The 13,823-nt window shown below is 50.7% G+C and overlaps 1 protein-coding gene across 2 annotated transcripts in view; it reads right to left on the bottom strand.

The window, feature by feature from the left end:
* Positions 1 to 760: 760 nt before the first annotated feature.
* The window catches only part of Nek6 (NIMA related kinase 6), a 68,555-nt gene continuing 55,492 nt past the window's right edge, over positions 761 to 13,823 (bottom strand). For both annotated transcript variants that reach the window (XM_021633354.2, XM_021633353.2), the window contains 3 exons: positions 10,466 to 10,560; positions 4,693 to 4,806; positions 761 to 2,209 (listed from right to left, as the gene is read on the bottom strand). In XM_021633354.2, the coding sequence (XP_021489029.1) occupies positions 2,099 to 2,209; positions 4,693 to 4,806; positions 10,466 to 10,560 (320 nt within the window). In that variant the 3' untranslated portion in view covers positions 761 to 2,098. The remainder of the gene's footprint in view (positions 2,210 to 4,692; positions 4,807 to 10,465; positions 10,561 to 13,823) is intronic.

The following is a 13,823-nucleotide window of genomic DNA, read 5'->3' as shown; positions in this document are numbered from 1 at the left end:
TCTTAGACTGTACATGCTCAGGTCTAGAAAAAGGCAGGTGGAAACTTGGCTGTGTGAAACTGGTGAGCTGCACTCTAGCCATTCTCATGGCAACCGAAGGAGAGCACGGGGCTTTGCTGCTTTGCTGCTTTGCAGTGCTTCTCTGAGTGGTGACTGGTGGAAACTGCACATCCCAAGGGCTGTATTACTGGGCAGATGTTTCTCTTGGTATGGACAGTGGGTGGAGTGTTGAAATTAAGTTCTTTGGTTTGTAGAGGCTAATTGTGCCAAAGTCAGATAGAACAGAGCTAGTACTTACAAAAGACCAAGAAAACTTCCAGGAGTTAGTGCTAGGAAGGAGACAGCGACTTTGATCCTCCCCCAGAGTGAGCTGGGATGGGACACTGAAGGCCAGCTTCTCTTGTGGAAACTGCTTGCGAGAGTACAATGGATTTATCGAGAGGAGCAGCTTGGCTGATGACTGTCAGAATTATTTGGAGAACTTAGAAATATTCTGATGTTACTTAAACTGTCTGGGCCCAACAAGTGTTTCTAAAGGCCCCTCAAGAAGTGTTGCCGCTGTGTACTGGGTTTGGTCTGCAGTTGAAGACAACATTGAAATGGTGTTAGTGCCACCCCCGAGCTGCTCAGCAGTCACGCCTCTTCCCATTTTGTCTAGAATATGGAGAGCTTGATCTGAGCAGAGGCCGTACTTGGAGTGCAGGCCCTTCGAAGAGGTTGGTAGCCATCCAGAGACCTTACTTGACCCCCAATCATGAAATTATTTTCATTGATACTTTATAACTGTAATTTTATCATAATGGATATATTTTGGGAGACAGGTTTGTTGAAGGGGTCTGGGCCCACAATTGAGAACCACTGGCATAGAAGAACAAATTCAGACTGTTCCCGCCAGCACTTAAGTTTCCTTAAATTCACATTTATAAGTTAGTCTTCACAGTTAATCCTATTGGGAACAAAAAGTAAATGAACATATTTATGGATTTCCTGCACATAATACAGCTGTAATTTTAATTCCAATGGTCCATGGCTTGAGTATTCTGAAGGGGTGACAGGTTGTATTTTTGGATCACCTGCTAGCTAATTTGCATCGTATTTGTTTGTTGTTGTTATTTTTTAGATAGGGTCTTATGTAGTCCAGTCCCGTCTCAAACTTCCTGTGTTGCTGAGGGCAACTCTGGATTCTTGATTCGCCCGCCTCTACCTCCCAAGTGCTGGGATAACAAGCTTAGGCTGCCATACCTAAGTAACATTTTTTGTTTTAAATCCTGTCAGCCACCTGGAAGATAGATACCTTATTAGTCCCATTTGCAGATGAGGAAACGAAGGCTCAGAAAGGCCCAAGTTACTAGGAAGATAGAGAACCAAAATTTTTAAAGAATAAAATTTTAAAAAGTTTTTAAAGCTTTGAGATCAAAGCTTTTGGAGTTTTCTTGCTGTCTTCCCCCATGGAAATGCTCCACACTGATCCTAAAGTGAGCCATAGCATTCCAGCAGGGGATGGTATCTGGCAGGGCTCAGAAGGTAGTGGAGGACCCTATGTCCCAGATGCCACTTGCCTCGCAATACCTGATGCTGCGCGCTCCTCACTGTCACTTAACAAGTTAGAAAATGCAGAGAAAATATTAGTGAAATCTCTACTCTAAACCATTATTTTCATTGTATCCCTTTACAAGAGTAAATGAAGCACTCAGACTGATTGTATGGGAAGGTACTAAGAACTAAGCCAACTGGTGCTAACCATTTGCAAAGGCTCACCCACACCAGTCACCCAGCTCCTTTCAAGTCTCCTGACATTGTGGGCCCGGACAGGTCTGAAGCAGCCAGGCAGAGGTTCACATTTCAGTTGGAACAAGGGGCTTCAGTGACTGCCAAGCCTCTTCCCCCACTAATAGACCAGCTTAGATTGTCTGCAACAGTTCAAAGAAAGGACTTTGGAGTTTGACCTTAACATGGCTGTTTTCAGCTCAGTGGCCAAGCAGCCACCTTTGGGAGCCAGCTGAGCCCTCTGGTCTTGGCTGTGGAGGCTTCCGGGTACCACTTGGGGGAGAGGACTCAAGTAAGACAAGTGACGTTTGGCTTTGATGAGGTGTTGCATTCAGGTGCTGGAGGTCCAGACATGCATCTGCCTAGCCACCTGGTGCACATATCCAATGTCAGGTCGGTGGTCAGGGTCAGGGTAGATACACATACTGACCAGTTCCCGCAGCTGCAAGGCAAGACAGTTCTGTTAGCCTTGAAGTGCTCAAGTACTTTTACCTACACCCACATGTTCTGTCACACAGTGCCTCAGATGGTTTTGTTGTCCCCTTTGAAGTAAAGAGTGCTTTGCAGTGGAAGGTACATATGGCCACACAGCCCCCATGCATGCGCAGGCCTGTATGCTTCCAAAGGTGATGCTTTAAGACCCTGAGAATTTTACCCTCAAATAATCTTCAGTTTTCAACTGTGCACACCGTTGTGCAGATTTGTAAGAGCACCCTGTGCACATGTGTGTCTGCTGTCAGTCACACAAAAGCCCAAACCAGAGAAAACTCAAGGAAAGGGCTTATTGATCATAATAAATGCATTAACATGCAGCAAGGCTGCAGTCTGCACACCCCCTGGCCTCTTCATTGTGCTCATGAAAGACACGCTTTTAATTATCCAGACACTGAGGGCTTTGCCCGCCAGGGTGGGGGAGGGGTGCCTTAAGCCTCTGATCCCTCATGTTCTGATAGCCAGAGTGCTAGTTATTTTAATGGCAATTAAAATAATGGCCTTCAAAAGCCTGATCTTAAAGGTGCAACACTGGGCAGGCTGCAACATTCTCCACCTGCTGGGCACTAGCGGTCACCAACAAGAGGAGAGGGGGTCCTGGGCCAGTGAGCTCTAGGGACTCACTCAGATGACAGTCTGAGGGGGGTGCCCAGGGATGTTCCAGGGCCCTGGGTCTGCAGCATCCACCTCAGGCAAGGGGCCATTCCTGGAAGTGCTGCCACGCTGAGCTGGCTTAACTGGCCTATTTTGTGATCCCACAGCTTTTTAAACACTGAGAATCCATGAGCTGATGAAGGTGTTGTGTGCAGCACATCTGGAGTCCAAGATCACCTACAGACGGTGATTTTGAAGGGAATCATGGCTGACCCATCAGGTGAAAAGAAAACCAGGTCAAGATGACGTCTGTCCTCTAATCACTTAGAAATGAGACCACCCAGTTACCAGTCAAAAAGATAAACAGAAAAAACCCACCACACATTATGATAATAGCTTTAAAAGTGGGATGTGTTAGGGACAGACCCTGTGCAGGATCAGGAGCTGCTGCCTGCCAGGGGTGTGCCTAGTGAGGGAGAATGGCTGCCCTAGGAGATAAAGCTAAGATCTCGGGGGCCTTCATGTCTGAGGTGCAACTGAAGTGGGGGGGGGGTGCCCCTTGGCAGACGAGCACAGGAGCACAACTGATTAGAGCCAAGTCACATGTCATCTAGTAGTGCATAAGTTTTAGTTTAAATAAGGAAAGGAGCAAGGCAATGAGCAGCAAGCTTTGTGAAGAATGTAACACGTTCTTCCTGTCCTGCCAGCTCATTCTCCAGACCACAGATACTTTCCCCAAATGGCTAGTGAGAATGCACGCCACTGGAACAGATGCTGGGAGAGAAGGGCGCTGCACAATTCTCCAAATGCCCTGACCTCCCCACCCCAGGGGTGGCACTCTGCACAGGTGAGGCCAGTGGGCCTGGAGGCTGGCTTGGAGCCTGCATGCTTCTGCCTAGGCCTTGCTCCCATACACAAAATGCTCCCTGTAAAGCCCGCAACTCATCTGGACGATGAGCTTTCCTTGGTGCAGTGGTTCTCAACCTTCCTAATGCAGTAACCCTTAATACGGTTCCTCATATTGTGACTCCCAACCATAAAATTATTTCGTTGTTCATATCTATAACTTTGCTACTTTTATGAATTGTAGTGTAACTGTCTGATATACAGGATATCTGATATCCTTCTCCCATAATTTGATCCTCAAGAGGTCATGACGCTGGACCTTAGTGGAACCATAATGAGGCAAGGTTCCATAAATGTGAGCTGTTACCATGAAAGAGTGGCCTGGAGTCCGGCAGAGAGGACCTGGGAAGACCTTAGGCACTCACCTTCAATAGACATCACAGATGATGTTTGGCAAATATTTACATGGAGTTGTGTTACTTACCAGTTGCTACTTTTGATAGTGGTGGTAGATGCTGGCCTGGCTCTACTCTGCATGTCACATGCATTAATCCTTAATAATTAATCCTGGGCAGGAGAGTCTAGTTTTTGTCCTCGTGTTATAGATGAGAAAACTGAGACTTGAAGGCAGTAAAGAAAGAATATAGCCCTGTCTGCCAGTACTAGTTGCCCCTCATAGTTTATTCATGAGGGAGATATAGTTTAACCCATTTACAAAAATGATGGCTCTGAGGATGAGCTGCACACAGCCAGTAACTATCCAGAGCCCTAGCACCCAGCATAAAACATGAAAGTCGGAATTCCAGGGTTACAGGCCTGTTTACATGGAGCAGGAAACCAACCAGTTAGCTCGGGGTGCCCACCTCTCGCCTCCCTGGAACTCAGTACCACTAGCCTGGCATTTAGTCCTGGTGCCTGCTGCACCCTACAAGCCTCAGGCCTTCAGAACCACCCCTTCTGCAAGAAGGTAAGGACTGGCCCCAGGTGGCTCACCTTCTCGGAGTAGTGCTCCCCTGGGAGGGGCGGGTAGTCACACTGCTCGATCTTCTGGCAAAGGGAGAAGAGGTTCATCTTATCCCCATAGAAGGGGCTCTGGAGAGCTGCCATCTGCAAGGAAAAGGTAGAAAGGGTCAAGCGTCAGCCTCAAAGTCTAAAAGGATTTCCCAGGCCAGAGGAGCTTCCCAAGCCAGGTTCGTCGTCACTGCATTGAGTGTTCTGTGGGCTTCTCCCTGGGGTGCACAGAGGTTGGGGTTTTGATAAGGAAGGACTGTTGAATCCTGAGGCCCCAGCTCACTTAGGCCTCCTTCTCCCAAGGACTGGCTGACAAGGAGACTGCCCACCGGACTCTGCCTGGGTCCATCGGATTCTCTAACTGCTGTCTCCCCCCCCCACACCCTTTTGTATATGTGCATATGTGTGTGGTTCCAGGGACAGCCAGACTCCGGCGTTATTCCTCAGGAGTACTTGTCTGCCTTTTTGAGATAAGTTCCCTCATTGACATGAAACTCATCAAGTGGGTGAGCTACACTTACTGGCCAGTGAACCTCAGGGATCAGCCTGTCTCCACCTCCCCCAGTACAAATGCGTGCCACACAACTTTTTCAGAGTTCTGGGGATTTTCACTCAAGTCCTTATGCAGGGCAAGCACTTTCCAGCTGAACCCCTCTAGCCCATCTTTGTTTCTTTCAGGGTCTTACAGCCTGCCCTAGAATTCATTATGTAGCTCAAGCTGGCCTGAATTCCTAGTAATCCTCCTGCCTCAAACTCCTGAGTGCTTGGACTGCAGGTAAGTGCTACCATACCTGGCTCTGACCGACTTATCTAAAGAGTGGTGGCATCCTCATTCTTAGAGCATGTCTGCCTGAATGATACTTCAGTGAACGGTTAAGCATGATGGGCTGATGCTCGTGGGACAGTTGTGGAGCTGGGGAGGTGTAACTGTTTCCTTCACTGATGGTCTGCAGGCTGTCTGCTATCTCAGGAAGCTCCGGGGTGGCGAGATGCTGAGCCCTGCAATTGGCTGTCTGGCCCTGTTATACTGGAAACCCCAACCTACAGGTTGCGGCAGGGTTCAGACACCATCCTGGGTACCTTGAAGAGAGGCAGGCTGATGGGCACTGGTGAGTAACAGGGCTGTTGGGACCCAGGGAGAAACTTACCAGTTTCCCTCTTCCTCCAGAACCTAGATTCCCAACCCCACCCAGTGTTCAAGGCACTTGGGGAAAGCCTTAGAGAGGGTCTGCAGGAGCATGGAGATAGCCTAGCGTGGCACCAGAGGGACCCATCTGCTGATAGACCTGTAATAGGATCCACCTGTTTGCTCTTATTCCTGCACACTGATCCATCCCACCAAATGACAAACTGCCTGCTGGTGAAGGCCCATTGGGTAAGCATGTCCTCCTGTTTGGGCCCAATCTGTTTGACTCTCCCTACGGAGGCGCCATGCTGCTGAGGCCTTTGCTCTGGCTCACTGGCTGAGGTCCCCTTGGCTCTGGGCTTCAGGTCTAGGGAGTGGGCCAGAGTCCTAGCTTAGGGCAGAAAGGAACTTAAGGAAGCTGTGTGACTGACATCTTTAGCTTCCTGGTTCATCCCTACCCTCTGTTCACCCCTGGGGTCAGCCTGGTTCCAAGAACACCCTGCCATCTTCAGAAAGGGTTGGGTGGGGCAGTAGGTCTAGAGATGGCCTCTTTAGGGTTTCCTCAGACCCAGGTGCAGGAATTTACCCTGGGCTAGGCCAAACATGCAGGTAGGTAATCAGGACTGTTGACCTTGGATCCCTCAGTGGTGGCAGGGACAACTGGCCCAAGAACGTGACTTCACAATAAGGTAATAACTGCCAGGCACGGAACGGGAAGTATATGGAGGTCCCATCCACACCCAAGAGCTGGTTTTGTCATGGAACCTGCAGAGTAGCATAACATGTCTTCAAAAATGAAAACAAGAAACAAGAGCCTTGGTGCCAGCGATTACTGGGCAACTTCAAAAGGACATTTGCTACCATAGTAGGGAGCAGCTGAGGCTCCGAAGTGGCCCTCAGTCACAGCTGGAGGATCCAGATGAGTGTTCTGGAGGGTGTGGGTGTTGAGTATCAGTCTGATAATGCCGGCCTCCTGATGTGTCCTTCAGCAGGCCAATCTGACTGGATTTTGCAACTAATTCCAAATGGCCCAGAAAACTGGGGCAATTCCCTCATCACCCCAGAGAGTCTCCCTGCACAGCACCAGCAGAGCACGTTCCCTGGTACAAGGCTTCTTTATCCCAAGCTGCAGGTTCTGTCGGAAGCCATGTCCGAACTACTCACCGTCTAGCTGCTGGCCGTGGGCCTGCCACCCCAATAAGGACAGCGGACGGTGAAGTAACTTGGGGGCCTCCTGGCGACATGGGATTATAACAATTACCCAGGATGGCAAGATCCACTCAGGCCAGTGGCCGGCCAGCCCCTGGCGGGTTGGAGCAAGGGACTTGCTGTTGGGGGCCTAATACTTGATACCTCCAGACTACCAGAGTCATGGGTCTCTTCAGTGTGATTCAGACGTCTAAGGGGTATGTGTCTGTGTCTCAAAGAACCTGGGCTGTGGAGGGAGGAGGCTTAGAAAAAGGGCCCCGGAAAACTCTTGTCTGTCAACTAGCTTCTCGTAAGCACAGCCTGGGAGTGAAGGGTGATCTGGAGGAGAGCACCAGTTTCAACAGAGCCCAATGTCACCTCTGAGGGCAGCCCATGAGTATCCATGGCCGTCTTTTGTCCTGTGTGGCCCAGTTCTCTGAGGGAGGGGCTTTCCAGGCCATTCCACTGTTCAAGCCAGAATTCCAAAGCAGCTGTCCCCAGCTTACTGATGTGCTGGGTCCGTCCCCCGCTGCAAGGGGCTGGTACCAAGTGAGTCTTCAGCTTCACTGTCACTCCACTTCCTCCAGAGAAAAGGGGCACAGGGACTTCTACCCTTCAGCCAGTGGTGAGTTCAAGAAAGGATGTCAAGGGTTGTTTGTGGCTTTGTACACTTTGAGCCCCAGGTCATGGTGACGCAGCATATGTTCCACGGGGGCCACATGAATCCTCAGTGATCTTAGGCAGAAAGTGTGCGTGTGTGGTGGGGGGAGATTTGGCCCAGCTCTTTAAGCTGATACCATGGGAAGACACCACAGGTGGTCTCTGGGAGGTGGCAGCCATGACTGCAGGACGTCTCTTGCCAATTACCCGGTGCTGGGCCAGATGAGGCCCCTCCTTGCCTGCTAGGAAAATACACACACTTCTCCCCTGATGCACTGCAGGGGTGCAGAGGGATACCAGCTTCAACAGAGCCCAGTGTCACCTCTGAGGGCAGCCCATGAGTAGCCATGGCCGTCTTTTATCCTGTCCTTGGGCAAATATTCCTAGAGGAAATGATTGATTTATTTGGCTTCCCACTGCCTTTTGCTCCTGCATGGCTACAAGACACACAGCAACACACTGCCAACAACTAAATCACTGACTGAGCCGAGCTCTGCCACCACGCTGGAAGCTACATCCTTAGGTATGTGGTAGGTACCAAGACTTAGAACAGCCTGCTTGGCTGGGACCCATCAAGGCCATGACTGTGGGTGTGGTGTAGACCAAGCCTGGGCTGCATGTGCCTCTGAGGAGCTCTAACAAAGGCTCAGGCAGGGCCCAGGGCTGGCAGCAGCACAGGGAGCCAGCTGTCATCTTCCACCGGCCCTGGGGGATGCACACGGCTCTCCTCTCAGCCAGGCTGGCCTGTATTTGTTTGTGTTTAGAGACACTGGTGCCTCTAAGGGGACAGGAAGCAGCTTCTGAAAATACATAACACGGGATGGAAAAAGAAAACGATAAGCCATCTGGACTGGGGACAGTATACATGAGGCTAGGTCAAAGGGGACTCCCTCCATGAGGGCCCAAGCTGAGCTGTGCTGAGACCTCCTGTTGGCCAAAGCAAAAAGGGAAATGTGTCAAGCTGTTGGGCTTCTAAAGACTGGCAGTAAATGCCAGCTGCTCAGCTCAGCTGGTCGGTGGGTTCACAGAGAGGCTGGAGTGTCTGGAGCTGGGTGCCTCAATTACAGAGCCTCGTGTGCTCTCTATGGGACAGGCAGACTCCATCCCACACACAGCTGGAGCCCGTGGGGTAAGGGCTGACTTGCCCCTGTCCAGTGGGGAAGGCTGGTGCTGAGACTAGGACCTTGAGGCCTTCTGCCCAGTCTGGACTCCTGCCAGACACTGCATCCCTGCCCTAGGAGGCCAAATAGCTAGGAGTTCTGTGGTCATGCTCACAAACATCAAGTCATAATCACTCAGTCTTGCTGACCTGACATATTAAGAGTATTTGGAAGTTCCTGAACAGCTGCCCCGTCACCCCAGCACCTGACAAATATGGTGATGCTCTTAGAGGAATCTCTGAATCCCCCTGACCCCAGGCCCAAGTCAAGTGCTCATTAAGTCTGTTCCTGAAACTGAAACCCCAAGTCTCAAAAAAGTCTCAACCTGCCCCACTGTTGACTGTTCTGGCCTGACTGCCAATAGCCCTTCCTGATGACCCTGGGCTGCCTAGCCCCAGGAAGTGGCCCACACAACCAGTCCACAAGGGCAACCCTTTTAGCCAAGCATTTAAAATGCACCATCTTCAACTGGGGTGCAGCTCAGTGGCAGCACTCCTCTCGTGCCAGGCCCTGGTTCTGCCCCTCCACCTTCTACCCACTCCCCTGCAGAATGGAAAAAAATACTGTCTGCCCTAAGGAATCTCAAGCTCCTGGCTCAAAAAGACAGACTACACCTTGTAAAGAGATGTGAAGTTTCAACCTCAGAAATCCATCTGGAAGCCAGGAGTCTGCGATCCCATCTGCCAAAGCGCCTCGCAGGGATCAGTGGGTCAGTGTGTGCCTGCAGCTTACGCTGTGGGGTCATGGGACAGTACCCAGAAGCCAAGGAATCAGTCTCCCTGGGTAGAGCCTGGAGCACTTTCCTGAGTGCTTCAGCCCCCAACAATATCAGTTTAATAATGGGGCTCTTCAGGTTGACCAGTCCAAGTCAGACCCATACCCCACATCAGCACCAGCAAGCAAAAGACAGATGAGGTTGTGGCCAGGTGTCTAGAGCTCAGTGGAGGTTTTTGGGAATGCTCAGCAGTGGGTCCCAGGTGGGACGTGCAGCCACCAACATGGAGACAAGATGGTTCAAGCTTCCCTCTTCTGGTGTCCTGTGCTCCCCATAGACCCATTCCCAGCCCCCTTCCCTTTCATGGCTATCTGACATGAGTAGGGCTTATGCTTGTCATTTTATCTCATTCCGGGCATACCAAAACAACAGTCCTGTCCCTGGCTCCAGGCTGGCTACCATATCTGGAAACAGCCATGGATAGCCCCATTCCACAGCTAGGGAGAAGAACGCTCTGCAGTGAGACGCACATTGTTGGGCCTGGAAAAATAGGGTACAGAGTAGTAACACAGGGGCATGAGCTGAACCTGACTCATAACCATTCCCAGTGCCTTAGAATGACCTGTTTTTAGATGAATAATATACAGATGTTACCAAAGAAACCAGGGAAGAGCAGTAAGGATGCCACGATGCTCCATTCCGTTCTTAGAGCCCAGCAATAGTTTACTACCAACCATCCTTCCAGCAGCCACTGCCTGGACTGAGACCATGTCCGCTGAGGGATGAAGGACCCCAAGGGTGAGTTTGTACAGCCTAGTGTTCCCATGAACTGGCAGGATGGGCCTGTTTGACCTGTGCCTCCATGGAAGACCCCATAGGCCACCGAGCTGCACGTCAGAGACTTACCTCATACAGCAGGCAGCCTAGGGACCAGATGTCTGACTTGAAGTTGTAGCCATTTTCATGGATCCTCTCAGGTGACATGTAGTATGGTGTTCCCACTGCAACACAGCAAGGGGTGGACTTAGGATCTGGGTCTCAGTGGGGCAAGAACAGGGGCTCAGGGAGAAGAGATACAGCCTGTCCCCACCTTAGTCAGCTGAGATGGTTGCCCATGTTAACAGGGCAAGGAAATGGTCCTGTGACCCCAAGGACTTTGGGTGGGTCCCCAGGAACCCCTCTGACTTAAGAACTGGTTGGGGGCCACATAGTCAGGTTTCGATGTCACTACTCAGTGCAGAAAGACAAGTGACCTGTCCCTTTTAGGAAGATCCAGGACAAGTTCTCAACAGAAAAGAGCCACTGTCCATGTTGACCAAGACACATGAGGGGAAATGGAGGTTGAGGCAGGTCAAGAGGTTTACAGAAAAGGGGAAGAGCCACTAAAATGATCAACTTCGTGATGATAAAATCCTTCAGGTCTCCAAAGACACCACTCAGAGGCAAATGGCAAGCCAGGTGTGACGGCTGGAATGAGAAATGTCCCCCCATAGGCTTGGGTACTTGAACACTTGATCCCCAGGTGATTGTACTGTTTGGGGAGGTAATGATACAGCCTTTACCTTTAAGAGGTACAGCCTTGCTAAAGGAAGTATGTCAGTGGGGGAGTGCTTTCAGAGTTTATACCCCATCCCACTTTCAGTTCAGTATCATCTCTCAGCTTCCTGCTCTGGCTGTTTGCTGCTGTCTTGGTCACTGTTCTATTGCTGTGAAGAAACACCATGACCAAAACAAATTGGGGAGGAAAGGGCTTATGCTTCCACATCCATAGTCCATCACTGAAGGAGGTCAGGGCAAGAACTGAAACCAGAGCAGAAACCTGGAGGCAGGAGTCAATGCAGAGGTCATAGAGGGGTGCTGCTTACTGGCTTGCTATGCTTAGCTTACTCAGGCTGCTATCTTACAGAACCCAGGGCCACCAGCCCGAGGATGACACTACCCACAATGGGCTGGGCCCTCCCACACCAATCACTAATTAATAAAACGTCAACTGATCTTACTGAGGTCTTTTCTCAGCTGAGGCCCTGATGACTGTAGCTTGTCTCACACTGACACGAAGCTAGCCAGGATAGTATCCATGCTGCCCCAGTGTGGTCTCTCCCTCTAGAACTGCGAGCCAGAATAAGCTTTTCTTCTGTAAGTTGCCTTGGTCATGGTATTTAACCACAGCAAGTAACGAATACACAGGGACAGGGAAAATTACCTCAGGCTCTATCTGCCTACCAAGATGGTTTGGGTCTGAAACAGGCCCCCCCCCAAAAAAAAAAAAACCCTATATGCTAACAGTCCCTGGCTGTGGCTCCTGAACACAGCTCTGGTCCACAGCAGGAGTCCAGGGGTCACGGGTATATCATATGGCAGGCTGTGCATGTCTTTTTACTCTTTTTCTTTGCAGCCTAATGCTCCACTTATTTAACAGACAGTGGTCTGACAGTCATGGTCCCATAAATCCACATGTCTAACCACGACTATTGCTTTTCACAACAGCAGCCATCACTCAAAGGCATGGTTGAAAATTTGACATCCTCTCTAGTATGCATATGCCACGGCATCAGGGGCTGGTGGCTCCTGAGTGAAAGAGCTGCCAGGCAACATGTGCAGCTCTGGGTGACCTTCTTGAGGTCAAGTGGGATATCAGGAAGAAACACCTGTGCACTCCGGTCCTGAGGACACAAAACCAAACCAATGGCCAGGTGTTAAGCGATAAAGGTGTCACAGCCAAACCACAGCACAGACTCCACCGATCCTGGTCAGCAGTGGGAACCTAGGGATAAGCATCATTGGAATTCAGCACCCAGGCTCCACAGTTGGAGGTAGCCATAATACAAGGATGATGGTACGATGCTGCCCAGCAGACAGACATCAGAAGTTGTATCCCAGCAAGGTTGCACTGCAAGGGTAGGTTCCCATGGCTCTTCCCAGTTGTTCTGGGCTCCTTTCATCTCTTCCAGACCCAGGTGGGAGGGACTCTAGGGTGAGGTGATCCATAGGAATTAGGCCACGAGTCCCTCTCTCAAGCTTCTGTGAGCACAATGCCAGTGCTAGTCTGAGAGAAGCCACTGAGCCATCACCTACTTGTTTCAACTGGGAATCAATTAATAGCTGAGGGCAGTTTGGCTGGTTTATGAAGGCACTGTACCCTCTGATCCCCTGACCCAGGCTTCCTCATAGTTTGTGCCTCTTAAAGGTGGGGTACTATGGAGATGGAAGAGAGTAGGAAGCTCTTCCCCCACTAAGCCACTCTACCTGGATTTTCTACCAATGACAAACATGGAAACACGACGGAACATAACGCATTCCTTGTGTGTAGCAGATGAAGCAGACTTCAAAAGAAACCCAGACTCGCAGCAGGCCACTGGAAGATGTCTCCAGACCCCAGGGATTGGTGATTCTGGGGAAACTGGAGAGACTGGCAGGAGGGGTTATTTCCCTGCCAGTGGTCCTGCCCCAGGGGACACAGTCCATCTTGCACCATTTAGTTTCACAGGTGCAGCAGAGCTGGCCCTGCCTGGTCTCCGTCCCTTACAGCAGGGGTACAGGACTGTGCAAAAGCAAGAGGAGCATATCCAACCCTCAAATTGGAAGGCTGACCAACCCCCCCCCCAACATACACTCCTGTCAAAACACACTTGACTAGGTTTGAAACGCTCACTTGTTCGAAACATTAGACATGGAAAAGGCAGATTTCACGTAAGAGGCCAGTGTGTGTCTGCAAGCTGCCCTTCCCTACTCCATGAAAAACCACGATGGCATAGTCCATCAGGTGGGGGCTGAAGCCTGGACTCCAGGATGGATGGCAGGCAGAGCTGGGTGGAGGACCTGTTCTGGCCACTCTCTAGCCAAAGGCCAAGAAACTCTCTGCCTTGGTTCCTCATCAGTGATGCCTAGCAGCTGGTTTTCCCATCTGGTCACTGGAAAGTAGGGATCAGACAATGTCTGGTCCATGGTGACTTCTCACTAATGAGGGAGCATCCCTGAGGATGTCTGTGTGCATGGACCACAGATCCACCTCACAGTGCGTAGTGGTTGCACACTGCTGCCAAGGAGACGCTGCTTCTTCCCACCACGTGTCCCTACCTGTCTTCTGGGCATCTACGACCCAAGCCCACTACCACACACAGTGGTCTGGTGGCCCTTTGAAGACCATGGATATGGGATGATTCCTCACCCACAGGCCAGTGACCTCCGAGGTAGCCTCTCAGCCTCAGTTTCTTCCTCAGCTAAATGAGATGAAAGTGCTGGGTGTGACACCATCTTAGAAAAG

The sequence above is a fragment of the Meriones unguiculatus genome, chromosome 8 (genome assembly GCF_030254825.1).
Source record: "Meriones unguiculatus strain TT.TT164.6M chromosome 8, Bangor_MerUng_6.1, whole genome shotgun sequence".
NCBI lineage: Eukaryota > Metazoa > Chordata > Mammalia > Rodentia > Muridae > Meriones > Meriones unguiculatus.
This window is presented reverse-complemented; position numbering and strand designations above follow the sequence as displayed.